The sequence below is a fragment of the Trachypithecus francoisi genome, unplaced genomic scaffold (genome assembly GCF_009764315.1).
Source record: "Trachypithecus francoisi isolate TF-2019V2 unplaced genomic scaffold, Tfra_2.0 Lachesis_group10, whole genome shotgun sequence".
NCBI classification, from domain to species: domain Eukaryota; kingdom Metazoa; phylum Chordata; class Mammalia; order Primates; family Cercopithecidae; genus Trachypithecus; species Trachypithecus francoisi.
The window spans coordinates 96,907,739-96,926,866 of NW_022681455.1; the positions used below are offsets into that span (position 1 = coordinate 96,907,739).

Sequence of the window (19,128 nt, forward strand, 5' to 3'; positions counted from 1 at the left end):
TGTGTCTCTGAAACACCGTGGCTTTGATCTTTGTACTTATGACACAAGCACAAGTGATTTATTGTTCAAAAGAGAAGAGAAAGATGAATGAGGCCAACTTCTGATCATTTAGGCAACAGAGCACCAATGTCACTGTCATTGCAAAATTTATTTGGCTGAACACACAAGAGAGGTATCTCCTCCCCTACATACCTCTTTCTTTCCATCACCATCAAAGTCACACAAGGCCAAGGAATTAACATTGTCTCCAGTAACCTGAAAATAAAACCCCAAACCATTAGCATGCCATCATTTTTCCATTTACTCCAAATATATTAGCTACATGAAGGAGAGGATTACACAAAACACGAATGAATGCTATTCAAATTATTCATATCCTTTTTTAATGCACAGAATTATAAATATTGTTCTATATTTTAATTACTCAGTGGAGTTGGTGGTTAAAAAAAGAAGAACATTAAAAGTAAAAATGCTTAAAGGTACCAAAAAGAATGTTTTCTTCTTCATACCGTCCAAAAGAGATCTCTTCCTTCATGATTAAAACCCTGCAGAGCACAATTGCCACCAATAATCGCAAGAGGGGAAGAAATGTCTCCCAACGTTCCCAGCACAATGGCATTTGCCCCATCTGCTACCTAAGAAAAGTAAAAGGACACATTATCTTAGACACAATAATCTGCAGGCACGCTGAAGGTAATGTATATCCGTATTTTTATTTGGACACCCAAATTCCTCTGTCATCATTTGTGAGAAGCCAGATGGTCTCCTGGGAGGGCAGCCAGGGCTGTCCACTGAGACCTAACCCTGTGGCTTTTGCAAGGATGAGCACAGATACAGGGTAAATCAGAGCCTTGGCTTTCACACTAAGCCGCTACAAAACACAGCTACAGTACTCTGTGGGCCCTCTGGGACCACAGGTTTCAGAGGGCAAATTCTCCCGAGAATCAAGACTTACGCCTTTAAGTACCCAAACTTGGTAATTTATTTTAACTGTTTTGGATGGAAACCTTTTTAATACTTGTAATCCAGTTCTTTACTACTCTTTTTAACTTTACTATTCTTTCTACTAAAAAGTACAAAGAATAATAAAACACCCATGGTCCCACCATCCAAAATAAATATTTTAGACTTCTTGAATAAATTACATAAGTTAATTTATTTTTGAAAGACTCAAGGAAATCTTTGTAAACACTGTTTATGGTACAGGAAAATAACTGTTACTTATATAATCTTTAAGTAGGAAAACTATAAAGATTGGCTATATAGGAAAGAAAAGATTTCATAAGAAATTAAAACTGTTAAATGGCCAAAGAAATAACAAAGTTAAAAGGTAAACAATGAGGTGGGAAAAAACCTTTGCAATATATAAGACAAAAAGTTAATATAAGAAAAAGGTTAATAAAAGGCAAATAAATACAAAAATGGTAAACACCTCAACCAAAAAAATAAACAGGAAATATCAGAGATGAAATACACTCAACAAACATGAAAAATGTTCTTTCTCACAGTATATCATTTTCCACTTTTTGGATTAGCAATGAAAAAGAACAATAATATTCACTACCAGTTAGGGTGTAATGAAACAGGCATGATCATCATTGAGGGGGGTGTGGAAAATGGTAATCTTTCTAGGGAGGAATTTACCAATATCTATCAAAAATCTCATTTTTAAAAAAGTCTTTGACTAGGCAATTGTAAAGCTGAGTCCTTGTAATGTTAATTTATGTGTCAACTTGGCTAGGCCATGGTACTCAGATATCTGGTCAAACATTATTCTAGAGCTGCACACATTAATTGGGCCAAATTTTGAGTAAATTGAGTAGATTTTGAGTAAAGCAGATTATTATCCATAATGTGGGTGGGCCTCACACATTAATTGGCCCACACACATTATGGATAATAATCTACTTTACTAGTAAGTCCTTCAATACTTTCCAGTAAGTACTTTCTATCAAGTATTGAAGGACTTAATAGAAAAGAGACTGACCTCCCCCAAGGAAGAAGGGATTCTACCAGCAGACAGCCTTTGTACTTGAGCTTCAACATCAATTCTCTCCTAGCTCTCCAGCCTGCTGGACCACTACGCAGATTTTTGACTTGCCAGTCTCCACAACTGTATAAGCCAATTCCTGAAAATAAATATTTCCCCCTCTAATATGTACATATCCTAGTGGTTCTGTTTCTCTGGAGAACCCTGACTAATACAGTCCTAAACTCAATTTCACTTCTGAACAAAAACAACGTGACCTTAAAATAGGCAAAGGGCAGAAAAAGTCCTAACCACTAAAGAAAAAATGTGATAAGCTGGACTTCATAAAAATGAAAAACTTTTGCTCATCAAAAGACACATGCCTAATGGAACAAGCCACAGACTGGGAGAAAATATTTAGTATATATAAATCTGATAAAGAGCTTGTATCCAGTATATCCAAGAAATGTCTACAAATCAATAATACAGAGACAAACTACCAATAAAAAATAGGCAAAAGACTTAAGACACTTCACAGAAGACACATAAATGGACAATAAGCACAAGAAAAGGCGCTCCGCATCAATGATTATCAGGGAAATGCAAAATGAAACCACAGTAAGATATCACTTCACACCTTCCAAAACGGCTAAAATTAAAAACTGGCAACAACAAATGTTGACAAAGGATGTGGAGCAACCGGAACTCTCTACACTGCAGACAGGAGTGTAAAGTGATACAATCACTTTGCAAAAACAGTTGGGCAGTGTCATAAAGTTCTTATAAACCATACAGTCCAGCAATTCCACTCCTGGGTATTTACCCAAGATAAATTAAAACATATATCCACAAAAAGTCTTATACAAAAAGTCTTATTAAAAACAAAAGTCTTATATGAAAATGGTTGTTAAAAACTGAAACAACCCAAATGTCCATCCACTTGTTTATCACCGAGAGAGTGGATAAACAAAGCATAGTATGTTCACACAAAGGAATATACTATTTTTGTTACTTAGCAACAACAACAAAAGACTACTTTTATATGTAACAACATGGATAATTCTTATAAGCATTATGTTAAGTGAAAGAAGCCAGACACCATAGAATACGTTCTGTATGATTCCATTTGTATGGAGTTCAACAACAGGAAAAGCTAATCTAAGCCGATAGAAGTCAGAATGGTGAATGTCTATCGGAGATAGAAACTGACTGGAATGGGACACAACAACATTTTCTGAGGTGATGAAAATGTTCTATATTTTTATTGGGGTATTGGTTACAGGGATCCAAACTCATTGAACTGTACACATAAGGTTTGTGCAATTTTCATGTATGTACATTTTACGTCAACAAAAAAAAGAAGAAAACCAGTCAAATGCAGTGGCTCACATCTATAATTATAACACTTTGGGAAGCTGAGGCAGGAAGACTGCTTTAGCCCAGGAGTTTGAGACCAGCCTGGCCAACACAGTGAGACCCCATCTCTCTAAAAAATAAACAATTAGCTGGGCGTGGTAGTACACACCTGTAGTCCCAGCTACTCAGAAGGCTGAGGTGGGAGAATTGCTCGAGCCCATGAGGTCAAGGCTGCAGTAAGCCATGATCATGACACTGCACTCCAGCCTGGGTGACAGAGCAAGACTCCGTCTCAAAAAACAAAAACAAAAAGAAAGAAAACCATCTGCATTTTCAGGAACTTATCCTCAGGAAATAATTAGGGAAGTGGTCAAAGATATACAGTTATTACACTATGAACTATAATAGAGAAACAATGGAAATAACATAAATGTTCAACAACATGGAATGGTTAAACAAATTATATTAACACAATGAAATACTATAGAACCGGCCGGGCGCGGTGGCTCAGGCCTGTAATCCCAGCACTTTGGGAGGCCGAGACGGGCGGATCATGAGGTCAGGAGATCGAGACCATCCTGGCTAACACGGTGAAACCCCGTCTCTACTAAAAACTACAAAAAACTAGCCGGGCGACGTGGCGATGCCTGTAGTCCCAGCTACCCGGGAGGCTGAGGCAGGAGAATGGCGTAAACCCGGGAGGCGGAGCTTGCAGTGAGCTGAGATCTGGCCACTGCACTCCAGCCTGGGAGACAGAGCGAGACTCCGTCTCAAAAAAAAAAAAAAAAAAAAAAGAAATACTATAGAACCAATAAGAATGACATAACGGGTATATAGTAACTTCATATAAAGATGTTCACAACATATTATTGAATGAAAGAGCCACACATAATAGCCAGGGAGTAGAATGTCCATTAACTGATAAATGGATGAATAAAATGTGGTATATACATACAATGGAATATTATTCAGCCATAAAAATGAATTACTGACACATGCTACAACGTGAATCAACCTTGAAAATATTATGCTAAGAAAAAAGCCACTCACAAATGATTACATATTATATAATTCCATTATTTATGAAATGTCTAGAATATGCAAGCTTCTAGAGACAGAAAGTAGATAACTGGTTGCCTAAGGTTAGGAGGTTAAAGAAAAATGGGGGGTGATACTAAAGCGTATGGGTTTTCTTTTGGGGGTAATAAGAATGTTGAAAATTGATGATGGTGATGGTTGTACAGCTCTCTGGATACACTAAAAACCACTGAATTGTATACTTTAAGTAGGTTAGTTGTACATGTGAATCATATCTTAATAAAGCTGCTATAGGGTAAAAACAAGTAAAAGGCTACATGTATATATGATCCAATTTTACTACAAAATGTATTCATATATGCTTGGTAAAAAATCTCAGTTCAAAAATTCAAGTGTGAAGTGTTATTTTTAGATGAAAAAACAGATGTAATTTCTTTTACTTTTTACTTCCTTATCTTTTCTGTAATAAACATGAATTGCTTGGGTATTAAAGTTGCAGCAGCCTATAGGTGGTAGGCTACAGTAAGGGCTTCTCCTATAAACTATTGCACTAAACTTGAATGTGAGTCCACCAGGAGACCTGTCTACTGGTTTCCCAGCTCTTCGTTGAATTCTCAACAGGAGATCTTGACAGATGGTAGTATCACAGATACACCTCATTGGGATAAGCTCGAGTGTCACCAAGTAATTAGCAACCATAACCAAATAAGTAAGTTCCGAATACATAAAGCAGATGTTAATAGCAAAATTTCCATGTTGTTTATGTACACTATAACAGTCACATAATCAACATACCAAAATAAATGATCTGATCTCTTCTAAGCATAAAAAATGGACATTAATGAGTAATGACAATTTTATGGTTATAAAGGTCATACTTGCCTCTCTGTAGAACAAATCCGAATTATTGCAGACATCATAGGCCAGAAGATTAGTCTGTGTCCCCACTAAAAGGGCATCATAGCCAAGCTCAGGGTTCAATACACCTGCAGTTAGGCAGCTGACTGCCTGGTTAATGTGGAGAAGAGAAACATCAGATTCCAGGGGGCTCTGGAAGACCCTGGATGCCCTGACATGCTGGTTCCGTGTATGAGGATTATGAATAAAAACCTGAAACAAAAATAATTAATTACATTCCCTTAAAATATAAAAAATTATTGTTATACATTTTTTCAAAAAAAGAACCAGGTTACTAACACATCCACATTAACAAGAAGTCACTTTAATCTCCTATGAAACTTAAAACACTAGTACATAGTTCAATGCATGGACAACTTTCAGTCATTATGAATCATGGGAATCCAGTGGTTCTTAGCCTTGTAAGGAACAGGGTAATGAACAAGATCTAGTCACTGCTTACCAGGCCAGCTTACATGCTACCCACCAGCAGGATGTCAAAGCACTCTTAGAAGGTAGCCTTTTCCTGATCAACCTAGAATAAGCTGCTACCACCTTCAATGCGATTGCCACACACCAAGAAGATCATGGAAAACAGAATAAACACTACCTTTATTATCTTTCATCCGAGCACCTAATGAATTCACTTTCCAGACCTTAAAATGCTCTGCTAGTTAGTAAACCTGTTTCACAAACTTAAACCAAGTCATGCAAATCAAGTATCTTGAAGACTTTCATAATTTATACCAGTGACGCATAACTAAGTAATTAGCCCAAAGATAATAAATTCAACAGTTTCAACTATCATAAATATAATCTGAGTATCTGGATAAATTGTTCAACCTTCCTAAACTTCATCTGTAAAAAGGAGGTTTGGACTAGAAAATGCACTCTCAAGAGGGGCGCGATCACTCCCAGGACAAGTAAATGGGTTTGCGACACAGGAATCGTGTAGCCCTTCGCAGGACCACAGTACAAAAAGAGATATACAGTATATCTGAGGTATCAGAATTTCACTGGGGAAATCTTCATGGTCTAAAAAAGTTCCAAGGTGGGCAACATGAAAAAAAGGGTTGGGGAGATGAAAAACACTGGACTAGGGGGTCCCTCTAGCCCCTTCTATTTCTAAAATGTGTAAAATTTACATGAGTATTTTATCTCTTTCACATAAATCCAAACAGAATTTTAAATTAATACCTACCCAAGGCAGCCTATTCAACAAAAAATAATTTTCAAAAGAATTGACTAAAAACATAGAAAAGATGTGCAGCCACTGAACACTGCCTTCATGTTCCGTCTGTGTAACACTTGACAACATGCTTTGGTCAATGTTCATTGCATTTGAACCTGACACCAACCCTTGATTTCCAGATGAGGTCGGAAGAGTTAAGGCCCTTTGCCAAGGTCTTGAGACTGGTGACAGGGCTAAGACAAGAGCCTGGTGTGCTCCAGACCCTGAGCTCCAGCCACCACCACATCACACTTCCTTTTATAACAGTTCTGAACAAACCAATTCTTACAGAGTTTTCCAGAAATCTAATACGCTGAGAAAGAACAGGAGAGGAAATAGCTTACAGGCTCCATATACATTCTTACTGGAATGGAAAGAGTTTGCAATTTTTATCAAGAGCAACAAAGGTCTCAGGAATCAGACTTTCCCCCAGTTCACTCCTGCTGTTCTCTGCACCCAGAGAGTCCACAGGGAAACAAGTCTGTCCCTTCAGGCAAGGAAAGAAAGCCAACCTCAGTCACATAACAAAAGGACCATTCCCAGGGTTTCCAAAGGACTGGCTGAAGTTCACACATCTGTTCTAGGTGAGGAGGTGCTGCAAACAATGTAAATTCAACTGACGCCTAAGCATTACTGTGAGAGAAAAAATGTCCCCAGAGGAAAACTCTAATGTTCACCCTGCAAGAGATTCCTTTTATTTATTTGTATGTTTTTTGAGACGGAGTCTTGCTCTGTTGCCCAGGCTGGAGTACAGTGGCACAATCTTAGCTCACTGCAACCTCTGCCTCCCGGGTCTCAGCAATTCTCCTGCCTCAGCCTCCCGAGTAGCTGGGATTACAGGGGTACACCACTACGCCCAACTAATTTTTGTATTTTTAGTAGAGACGGGTTTCAGTTGGCCAGGTTGGTCTCGACCTCCTGACCTCAGTTGATCTGCCCATCTCAGCCTCCCAAAGTACTGGGATTGCAGGCGTTAAGCCACCATGCACGGACAGAGACTCCTTTTAAAAATATCCTTGCTGCCAGGCGCGGTGGCTCACGCCTGTAACGTCAGCACTATGGGAAGCCGAGGCGGGCGGATCACGAGGTTAGGAGATCGAGACCATCCTGGCTAACACGGTGAAACCCCTTCTCTACTAAAAATATAAAAAATCAGCCAGGCTTGGTGGTAGGCACCTGTAGTCCCAGCTACTCGGGAGGTTGAGGCAGGAGAATGGTGTGAATCCGGGAGGCAGAGCTTGCAGTGAGCTGAGATTGCGCCACTGCACTCCAGCCTGGGTAACAGAGCAAGACTCTGTCTCAAAAATATATATATATATATATATGTATGTGTGTGTGTGTGTGTGTGTGTATATATATGTATATATATATCCTTGCTAAGACCCAGAGTCAGCTCCATGTTCACAACAGGGTCCCAGATGTAATGATAAAGTCCTGTTTCTAGAGATGCAGGCTTTAACCCTAGCTGAAATGTTTTAATTGCTTTTAAGAGAATATATTCATGGCATTGAGTCATAAAATACTAATTATTTTTAAGGTCTCAAGATAAAAGATCAGGTCAGAACTTTTTAGATTTGTTTATAGGGCTGAACACAAAGTATCTACCCAATTACACAGGACAAAGGACCTCATTTATTTTATTTTATTTATTTATTTATTTATTGGCCATTTTCGACAACAGCCCTAGAATCAAGCATTCCTGCATTCCACTCCAGGTCACACCCTATCTAAGGGCTGCCCTAAGGACCTCTGCCTCATCTCCCTGCTTCTACTCCCATACTTACTTTCTTGCATCCCGTCACAGAACATCTGTTCTCCACATACCAGCCAGTTAGCCTTTATCTAAAACATAAAGCAAATTCCAACACCCACTTTATCAAAACCCTCAAGGACTTCCCAACTTACTCAGCATAAAAACCAAGGTCTGTGCCATGGCATTCAGGTTCCTATATGATCTGGCTTGTGGTTACCTCATGGCAACCCTCATTGCCTTCTAGCCTGTGGCTTCCTTGTGCTCCTGAAACACACCACGCGTATCTCCAGCTCAAGGCCCTTGCACCTGCAGGTCCCTTTGCCTGCAAGGCACTTATCCCACAAATCTGCAGAGCTTGTTTCCTTAGTTCCTTCAGACCTCTCATCAAATGTTATTAGAGGCCAACTGACCACCTTTCTAAAACAGCAAGCTCCCATCACACTGAATCCCTTATTCTTCTACGAAAACACTTGCATATTCGGTTAACTGCCTGGTTCCCCCTCTCAAATGTAAGCTTCAAGGGGGCAAAACTTGTCTGTCACATTCTCCAATACACCTGTAGGGCTATGAACACTGCTCAGCACATTGTAACCCCTCAAATTAGGGGCTAAGTTAGTATCAATGGGATATTTTCAGCCCATTTATGTATCTGCTATGCACCTACAGCACAACCAACATGAAGTTCTTTTTGGCATTTGTCAGTGCTTTTTCTTTTCTTTGAGACCGAGCCTCATTCTGTTGCCCAGGCTGAAGTGCAATGGTGTGATCTCGGCTCACTGCAACCTCCACCTCCCAAGTTCAAGTGATTCTCCTGCCTCAACCCTCAAGTAGCTGGAATTATAGGCACCCACAACACCTGGCTAATTTTTGTATTTTTAGTAGAGACAGGGTTTCACCATGCCAGGCTGGTCTCGAACTCCTGACCTCAGGTGATCTGCCCGCCTCAGCCTCCCAAAGTGCTGGTATTACAGGCATGAGCCACTGCACCCAGCCTGTCAGTGGCTTCTAACTGTAACAATAACTAACATCATGATGTGCCAGATCCCATATTAATAGCTTAACTCTGTTATACTACTTGATGAAAATGAAGCCTTCCTTTTTACTTCCATATCCCAAGACATATAACATACAACATACGTGGAAGGGTCCTAAAAACTATAAATTGTTACACAAATGCTAACTTATTAAATCCACACTGGGTCAGACAACATGCACTCTGACTACATTCCACACTTTCTAGTTGAGTGGCCCCAAGCACTGTGTTGAACCTCTCTCAACTGCAATTTCTAGTCAATAAAGTGAGAATCATAAAAAGAAAATAACAGGTAGCAATTAGTGACCACTTCCTGTATGTCAAGCGCTTTACATGTATTAACTTTAAAGCTCATGATTCCACGTATTAGGTACTATTATTAAGTGCCTTGCCCAAGGTCATGAAATTAGTAGATACTGGAGCCAAGAAACACCATACCTATGCCATGCTGCTGCCCTTGGCCTTGTAGCAATGATGCTGAGATGACTCATGTAATAAAGTTCTGTGCCTATTATGTTATTAGCCTTGTCACTACATTTCATGTATTTTGGGCATGCCTCTGTCAAATATACAGGGCTCTGATTTGCCTTGTCTGTTAACTTCTGGACTATAAGCTTTCTGAAAGTAGGGACTCCTTTTACATCCGAGTCTCCAAAATCTATACAGGTGTTCAGTAGAAGTCTGGTGAATGTTAAATGATCATGTCTCTTTTATCTCTTTGACTCTCACACCTTGCCCAGTAATCGCACATAGTAAGCACCTAATACTTAGTGAATAAATTATGGGGAAAGAACTGAATGTACATGGGAAAGGATCAAAGTGCAATTTGAAAAAGTTAAGTTTTGTATTGCATTCTTTTGTCGTTGTTGTTCAGTAAAAGAGCAGTGTGAGAGGCTGGGTGCAGTGGTTCACGCCTGCAATCCTACCACTTTGGGAGGCCGAGGCAGGTAGATCACTTGAGGTCAGGAGTTCGAGAACAGCCTGGCCAACATGGTGAAATCCTGTCTCTACTGAAAATACAAAAAATAGCCGGGCGTGGTGGTGGGCGCCTGTAATCTCAGATAGTCAGGAGGCCGAGGCAGGAGAATTGCATAAACTCGGGAGACGGAGGCTGCAGTGATCCGAGATCGCGCCACTGCACTCCTGCCTGGGCGACAGAGCAAGACTCCATCTCAAAAAAAAAAAAAAAGAAGGAGAAGGAGGAGGAGGAGAAGAAGGAGAAGGAGAAGAAAGAAGAAGAAGAAGAAGAAAGAAGAAGAAGAAGGAAGAAGAAAAGAAGAAGAAGCAGCAGCAGCAGCAGCAGCAGGAGGAGGAGAAGGAGGAGGGGGAGGAGGAGGAGGAGGAGAGGAGGAGAAGAAGAAGAAGGAGGAGGAGGAGGAGGAGGAGGAGGAGGAGGAGGAGGAGGCGGCGGCGGCGGCGGCGGCGGCGGCGGCGGCGGCAGCGGCAGCAGCAGCAGCAGTGTGCGAGAGTGGGAGGAATTCTGAGTTCCAAGTGACAAGCAGAGGCCCTTGGCTTGAATCTGGGGTCGGTTATTACTGGAACCCGAACCAAGCCCCTTCCCTCCGGAGACGTCTATTTTCTAAGCTCCCTATGTCCAGGGACTCCGACCTCGCCTGACAACAAGAAAACGTCAACTTCTCAGAAAAGTTCTTCCTCTAAGACCCCACTGTCCTCTGCAGGATGGAGCTACAAGGCGCTAGCCGACCAGTTGCCGGGCAACACGGGCTGGGGGCGGGGCCGGAGGGGGGGCGGGGTCTCAGGGGCGCGGCAGGCGGAGGTCCCGGGGTTCACCGGGGCCCGGGCTCCCTGCGGTTGGGAGCGGTTACCTTGCCCGCTTGGGTGGCGGCCGCCAGGCACGGGTGAGTCCCGTCGTAGCGCCCTATGGCCACCATGCGGGGGCTGATTTTGTGGCGCAGTTTCAGGGTGAACACAGGCAGCAGCATGATGGCGGCGGCTTAGGGGAGGAGGGCTGGAAGCTCAAGGCCAGCGCAGCGCAGCCGGCTTCACGCGGCCAGGTGAGGAGTGCAGGGACACTACCTGCCCGGCCCCAGCCGCCTCACGCCTGACGCGAGACAGCCCGGGACGAATCCGTCCACGTACCGCCTGCTGCTCCTGCGGCTGCGCAGACCCGTCCGCTCCTTCTGCGGCTGCGCGGTAGAACCGTGGCGGCTTTTGCGGCTGCGCGGTGGAACCCCTGCTGGGCTGGGGATGCAGTTGATTCCCACTGCGGTGATTTATCCCTCTGAGTTGAACTCCACTGATGAGCCTACAGGCTCAGCCCCGAGGCTTCCCCTTCTAGCGCCACAACCAAACTGCACCCTGCAAACTTCACACAATGCTACCCAACTCCAGAGAGTCATTAATTCAAGAATTATTTATTGAGTGTCGGCTCTGTCCCTTTCTTTAGCCGTTGTGTGGAGGAAAACCATACCAATCCTTAGACTCACGTTAGGTTTAGGGCTCCTGGTAAGGCTCCCTATGTATTTTTAAGTGCAAACCTGCAAAATTGAGAAGTGACCAACAAAATTTCCTTGAGGGCCTATTGTGTATCAAACACTGTTCTAGGTAATAAATAGCAAACAAAAGACAAACCTCCGCTTTCCTGTACTAATCGGGGGAGACAAACACTAAACAAGAAATGCATGTAATTTGGTAGTGAGCACTAGAGAGGAAATTAAGGGAAGGAAAAGGGGAGAGAGGGTTGGAGGGAATGCAATGTTAAGTAGGGTGGTAGGAAAGAGACCTCTCTGAGAAAGTGACATTCAGGCAAGGACTATTAGGAAGTGAGGAAGCCAGCCTCGAGGGAGGGTGTTCCTACAGAGGAACTTCAGGTGAGGACCGGGGCTCACTCTGCTGCCTTCTGGAAATGGACAATCTGGGGTGGATGATGAGATGAGCAAGGACCGCTAGAGGAGACTTGGAGTAGCCAGCAAGGAAGTACAATCAGGAGAGTATAGCGTCCTGGAAGCTCAAAGAGAGGGTGGCCAGGAGGAGAAAAACAACTGTCAGATGCTGCAGGCAGGTCTTGAAAGATGAGTTCTGGGCCGAGGGCGGTGGTTCACGCCTGTAATCCTAGCACTTTGGGAGACCAAGGTGAGTGGATCACTTGAGGTCAGGAGTTCAAGACCAGCCTGGCCAACATGGTGCAACCCCGACCCTACTAAAAATACAAAAATTTGCTGGATGTGGTCGTGGGCACCTGTAGTCCCAGCTACTTCGGAGGCTGAGGCAGGAGAATCGCTTGAACCCGGGAGGCGGAAGTTGCAGTGAGCCGAGATCATGCCACTGCACTCCAGCCTGGGTGACAGAGCGAGACTCCATCTCAAAGAAAAAAAAGAAAGATGAGTTATGGAATAGTCTTGATACTTGCATTTTGTAATTACAGTTATATGAATGAGCATTTTTTTTCAAGCCTATTGGTGTGTCTGTGACTGTAACCTCTTTTGCAAATAATATCAAAATACTAATGTTAAAAGACTAAGATTGGTAATCTTTACTTTTTAAAATTGATTTTTATTTTATTTTATTTAGAGACAGGGTCTCCGCTGTCAATCAGGCTGGAGTGCAGTGGTGCTATCACAGCTCGAACTCCTGGCCTCAAGTGATCCTCCAGTTTCAGCCTCCCAAAGTGCTAGAATTATAGGTGTAAGCCACTACTCCCAGCCTAAATTTAAAGATCTTGATGGAATGTAAGACCTGAGCCAGTGGCCCTCCAGTCCCCCTCTGATGGACCATGCTTCTGAGACCCAGCCTCTTTCTACCCCATCTCCACCCCCACCCTTCTGTCACCTGTCTACACCCCAAGTCCTATAGCAGCTCCCTGACCAGCCATGCCATGGAAATTACCCTGGGTCATTGGAACTTACTTTGTTTTGTGATGTCCCTTCTCTTTAGTCCCCAGATTCTACCTACACAAAATCATCATTTCACTGAATCCACTCAGCTGTGCTACTAGCTGATCACAACTTGATCAGCTACCTCTCCCAGGAATAGCTTGAAAGGAATGACTCTCTAATAGACATCATTTCAGATCCTTTATTTTTTCCTGATAAACATTTATGGAGGGTATCCATGTTCTAGATGGTGTTCAAGGACCTAGGGATACAGCAGTGAACAAGAAAGATATAATTCATACCCTTATGGAGTTTACATGCTCTAGGGGATAGGCAGCAACAGACACTAAACATGAAAATAAGTAAGATCATTTCATCTGGCGAGAAGGCTGATGTTCTAGGGCTCAAGAAGGTCTCTTAGAGGAAGTAACATTTAAACCAAGAACTTTGTGACAAGTAAGTGGCAGCCATTCAAAAATGTGAGGGACGGGCAGTCTAGACAGAGGGAACAGCAAGGGCACAGGACCAGTTTGGACATGTTTGAAGACCAGAAAGAAAATAATGTGGCTGGAGCCTAATGTATGAGAAGGGGCCAGGTCACCTAGTGCTTTTGAGCCAGACCAAGAAGCTTGGGTTTTACTCCAGCAGGCAGACAAGTCCTGGACTTCTATGTAAGGCTGGTCTTGGCCTCTGTTTACCTGGCCACGCCTTACTTACTGTATGGACTGCCTTGGTGGCCTCTAACTTTGTGGTTTCTCTTCCTAATAGGACATTACAGTCATCAGCATCAACATCATTAACATTTACTGAGCATTTTTGTTATTGTTGTTGAGACGGAGTCTAGCTCTGTCACCCAGGCTGGAGTGAAGTGGCATGATTGTGCCTCCCGGGTTCAGGCCGTTCTCCTGTCTCAGCCTCCCGAGCAGCTGGGACTACAGGCGCCCACCACCTCGCCTGGCTACTTTTTTGTATTTTTAGTAGAGACGGAGTTTCACCACATTAGCCAGGATGGTCTCCATCTCCTGACCTCATGATCCGCCCGCCTCAGCCTCCCAAAGAGCTGGGATTACAGGCATGAGCCACTGCGCCTGGCCTTACTGAGCATTTTTTAGGTGCCATTCTAAGAACTTCATATGTATCATCTCACTTAATCATACAACAATTCTACAACCCTACATAGGGTTATTGTATGATTATATATATAATGTATAGTAATATATGATTATACAATAATCCTACAATCCTACGTAGGATTGTAAAATGGGATAACCATACAATAATCCTACAATCCTATGTACACCTGACAAAACTTTACCATTGTTACTTCCTCTATAACTCTTCCTTGGCTTCCTATTTTCAATCAAAAAGAGTCCAAGCACTTCAGCAGATTACACAAAGATTTCCAAATTCTGACCACTGTTGACTGCTGCAGCCTCATCTTATGCTTCTTCTTTCTTCAGACTTGATCCTTCTCAGATGCCATGTCTAGCCTCTCTGCTCAAATTGTGCCCTCTGCCCAGAATGTCCTTCCCCTCCCTTCATAACTTCCCCCCATCCTTGAAGACTCAGGTTGGACATCACCACTCCAGCAAATCATGTTTGACAGCCTCCCTCACTGCTATTTCCACCCTTAGGAGGCAGCCACACTTCCCCTGTGCTTCCATCAGATCATGTATCATAATGAGGGTACTTGAGTTTAGGATATCCCTAGAGAGATAGGGAATCCCCCATCCTCCCTGCCAAGCACTGATCAGGGCAGGGGACTTACAGGCTTTCCTCCGAGGATAAAGGCCCAGGGCTGACCCTCTTCTGCCAAATGTCCAATAATCTTCTCTGCCTCCCACGACTCACCAGGAATCATTGGTTCTTCTGAGGAGACCCGTGTCATCCTCACATCAGTAAGAGCTGAGACTTCCAAGGATCTAGGCCTTGAAGGTGGGAGAGGAGTTGAGAGCTGGCGGGCTCTAGGGAGACAGCACTACATAGCAGGTAAGCCTTTGACCCTTAACCATATCACACCCGGGTTCAGATGCCTCCTCCATCAGCCACTAGCTGAGATTTAGGCCCATTATTTAATCCCAGTTCTCATATTTATTGAGCATCTTCTCTGTGCCAGGACTACACATACTCTTTTGTTTTTTTTGAGACAACGTCTCACTCTGTCATCCAGGCTGGAGCACAGTGGTGTGATCATAGCTCACTGTAACCTCAAACTCCTGGCTCAAGTGATCCTCCTCCTGCAGCCTCCCAAAGTGCTGCAATTACAGGCATGAGCCACGATGCCCAGCCACATCCTAACTCATTTAATCACCACCACCCTTGGAGGGAGACACTTCTTTCTTGACATATTAACATAAGAAAACAAGTAGCTCAATTCTTTAAACCCATCCTTAAAGATGTCATCCCTTAAAGTCATCATCCCTGTTTTACTAGAGGGGAAACCAAGTATGGGAGACTCCATGTGTAAGCCTGAGGTCACACAGCTGATAAGCGGCAGAACCAGGATGGCTGACCAGGTGATCAGACCACAGAGCCTGACCTCCTCACCACTGCACTTTCCTGCCTCCTGCAGTAAACCTCCCTGAGCACCAGCATCCTCATCTAGAAAAGAGAAATATTAGCAGTCCTCATTCTTAAAGCAAAGCCTGGCCTTCAGTAAGGGCTCCCAGAAGTGGTTATTATCATTACCTCGAGGTGAAAGCACTGCCTTTGACTAGTTAGGGTCACTCTTCTAACAAATTTGATCTTTTTTCTTTTGCCAGTAGGTAGCATTGCTCCCAGTTTCCTTTTGGCCCTGGGATTGGAAAACCAAACTAGTAGCCAAGTTTTAGTGGGACTTGGTCAGGACCAAAATTGAAGATCCTAATTTCCAAGGGCGGGGGAGCCCGATGGGAGGGTGCCTTAGGCAACACCTGCCACCTGCCACTCCATCTTCTTGTCCTCACATTGAGTTTGCAAAGCACCCCCACTAGAGGGTGTGCAGGTGTAAAAAACACATTCAGGCACCTCAAGACTGGATTAAAGGCCTGGAGGGAGGCAGCATGGAGGGCTCCCTAGCACAGGAGATTCCAGCAGCCGCAGGGCCCACCTTGAAGAGCAGACTTGGTCAGGGAGGCCACCTGGAGAAGGACTTCTGCCTTTTTCTTTATGCACTGTATATGTTTTTGTTTATTTGTTTGTTTTGTTTTGTTTCTGAGATGGAGTATCACTCTGTCGCCCAGGCTGGAGTGCAGTGCAGTGGCACGATTTTGGCTCACTGCAACCTCCGCCCCCTGGGTTCAAGCAATTCTCCTGCCTGGGATTACAGGTGCCTGCCACCATGTCTGGCTAATTTTTGTATTTTTGGTAGAGACAGGGTTTGACCATCTTGGCCAGGTTGGTCTTGAATTCCTGACCTCATGATCCACCTGCCTCGGCCTCCCAAAGTGCTGAGATTACAGGCATGAGCCACTGAGCCCGGCCTATGCACTGTATATGTTTTTGTTTATTTGTTTGTTTTGTTTTGTTTCTGAGATGGAGTATCACTCTGTCGCCCAGGCTGGAGTGCAGTGCAGTGGCACGATTTTGGCTCACTGCAACCTCCGCCCCCTGGGTTCAAGCAATTCTCCTGCCTGGGATTACAGGTGCCTGCCACCATGTCTGGCTAATTTTTGTATTTTTGGTAGAGACAGGGTTTGACCATCTTGGCCAGGTTGGTCTTGAATTCCTGACCTCATGATCCACCTGCCTCGGCCTCCCAAAGTGCTGAGATTACAGGCATGAGCCACTGAGCCCGGCCTATGCACTGTATATGTTTATGCTATTTTTCAGCATGCTTGTTTTACTTTTGTAATTTAAAACAAAACAAAACCTTTAAAATAAAGTAGTGTAAGGGTAGGGTTGTCTGTGGATTTCAGGAATCCAAATACAGGGCCTCTCCCCACCCCTCTTGATCCAGAACCTGCCTATAAAGGACCCCAGTCTTCAGTTTCCCCAAACTCTTTAAGGCAACTGGCAATTAGGACCGCTCCTCAATTCGCAGAGGGACAGGGGCTGAGAGACTCCCGGGACAGAGCAGGCGGAACAGGGCTGGACTCCGTGAGAACTTTCCACCCAGCTTCCCTTGGGGAGCAGTCCTCCCAGGCTTCCTGTCCTTTAGTCTTTCATCACTTGACTTCCTTTCTGGAATCCCTGGTAACTCTGTGATGTGTCTGCTGTGGGCCGTGGGGGTGAAGCTCTCCATGTTAGTCTCTTCTGTCAGCTCATTTCACACTTGCAAGAAATGAAATTAAGAATCATATGTTCAAAATCACTTTGCAATGTGTCATATGAAAAACAGAAACAGTACCTTCCAGTCAGTAGACAGGAGGAAAAGCTACAACTGCTACTAATAGCTAACATATGTTGAGCACTTCCTACATGCCAGACTGCAAATTATTTACTTATATGATCATCTCAATCTTCCCAATAATCATGTGAAGAAGGTAATATTATTATCCCCAATTTATGGATCAGAAACAAATTCAAGCCCAAATTCCACCCCCCCCCCCAACACACATATCCCATGGAAGTGGTAGGAAAAGCCACCGAAATCAGTGTTAGTTACCTCCCACCCCCACCCTCAGAGACCCATCAGAACCCTGGATACCTAGTGGTGCCAGAAAAGGGGCAGAGGGTCTTGGACCTCTAGTTTCATGTTTGTCACAAGCAACCTTGAGATATCCAATCACACGATACCCTTGGCCAAGCTCCCAATGGCCTCTTGTTATGGTGGATTCTCTGACATTTTCATGGGCTCGAAAATCCCTGGAGAGGCCACACATCCCAGTGTCCAGGATCCCCTATCCCTCAAAGCATCATGCAGCCCTCCTCTCAGGCCCTTGCTCTACCCCCAGGTGAGGCCAGGGTCCACAGTGTTTCCTAGATGCTTATAGATCAAGCCTGTAAATAATCTTGGAAAAAGTTGCTGAAAATGAGACTAAGAGAGAAGCACTTACATTAAAATGGAATCACTGCACATCTAGAATGTGTCCTGTACAGGGAGGCCAAGGCGGGTGGATCACAAGGTCAGGAGTTCAAGACCAGCCTGGCCGACATGGTGAAAGCCAGTCTCTACTAAAAATACAAAAATTAGCTGGGTGTTGTGGCACGTACCTGTAATCCCAGCTACTCAGGAGGCTGAAGTAGGAGAATCGCTGGATCCCAGGAGTTGGAGGTTGCAGTTGGAGGTGCCACTGCACTCCAGCCTGGGAGAAAGAGCAAGACTCCATCTCAAAAAAAAAAAAAAAAAAAAAGAATGTGCCCTGTACAGATAAAGGAACTATTTCTAAAGCTCCCCCACTGTAGAGTTTTGAAATTGTATTCTGTTATTCTCCATTCACCTCTCCAGATCCATCCTCTCTCTCCTCTGTCCTGGTCTATGCTAAGAAGGCCAACCGTGGCAGATTTCATGGCCCGTTTCCTTGCACCATCAGGTAATCAGATGATGGGAGAGGAGAAAGGTCAGAAAATTGATTCCTCTCCCGCTGCTGGGTGTAATTTTGGCAGTGGTTATATTCCTCTACCTACCACCACTGCTTCTACCAGGTAGTTCCTCAACCTCTACTCCAACTTTCCCTGGGCCCTGTAATGCCACCTCTCTCTCTCCTTCCTTCAGGGTTAGGGACAGTGACAGTTCCCACTGTGCTAGTCTCTAGGTGCCTCATCATTGTTTTGTTTTTTCTAAGACCACCAGATCGGGGGCAAAGGAACCAGCGACTAGGCAAGGGTAGGAGCAAAACTGCAAGTTTATTTTGGTCACCTAGCTTCAGGGGAAGAAGGTGGGTGAGGAGAGGTCTGTTGGCCTCCGGCAAATGAGGCCCACAGAGTTCCCCTTGCTGCTCTCAGACGGAGTTCTGACAGTCCCGACCGCAGTGGGGAAGCTGGGAAGTCCGCGCGTGGCACTCGTCCGGAGCGGCTTTTCTGGGAGTGGGAGGGCGATAGGCGGGGCACGGGTGTGTCCGGGGGCGTTCTGCAGGTGCGACCAGGTAAATCTTGGTC

The 19,128-nt window shown here is 44.1% G+C and overlaps 1 protein-coding gene across 1 annotated transcript in view; it reads right to left on the minus strand.

Annotated features, from left to right (window-relative positions):
- Positions 1–11,452, minus strand: part of BBS2 (Bardet-Biedl syndrome 2) — a 46,603-nt gene extending 35,151 nt beyond the window's left edge. The window contains exons 1-4 of the mRNA XM_033218453.1: positions 11,104–11,452; positions 5,246–5,473; positions 510–635; positions 193–255 (exon numbers count right to left, since the gene is read on the minus strand). Coding sequence (XP_033074344.1) covers positions 193–255; positions 510–635; positions 5,246–5,473; positions 11,104–11,220 — 534 coding nt within the window. The 5' untranslated portion in view covers positions 11,221–11,452. The remainder of the gene's footprint in view (positions 1–192; positions 256–509; positions 636–5,245; positions 5,474–11,103) is intronic.
- Between the last annotated feature and the right edge of the window lie 7,676 nt (positions 11,453–19,128).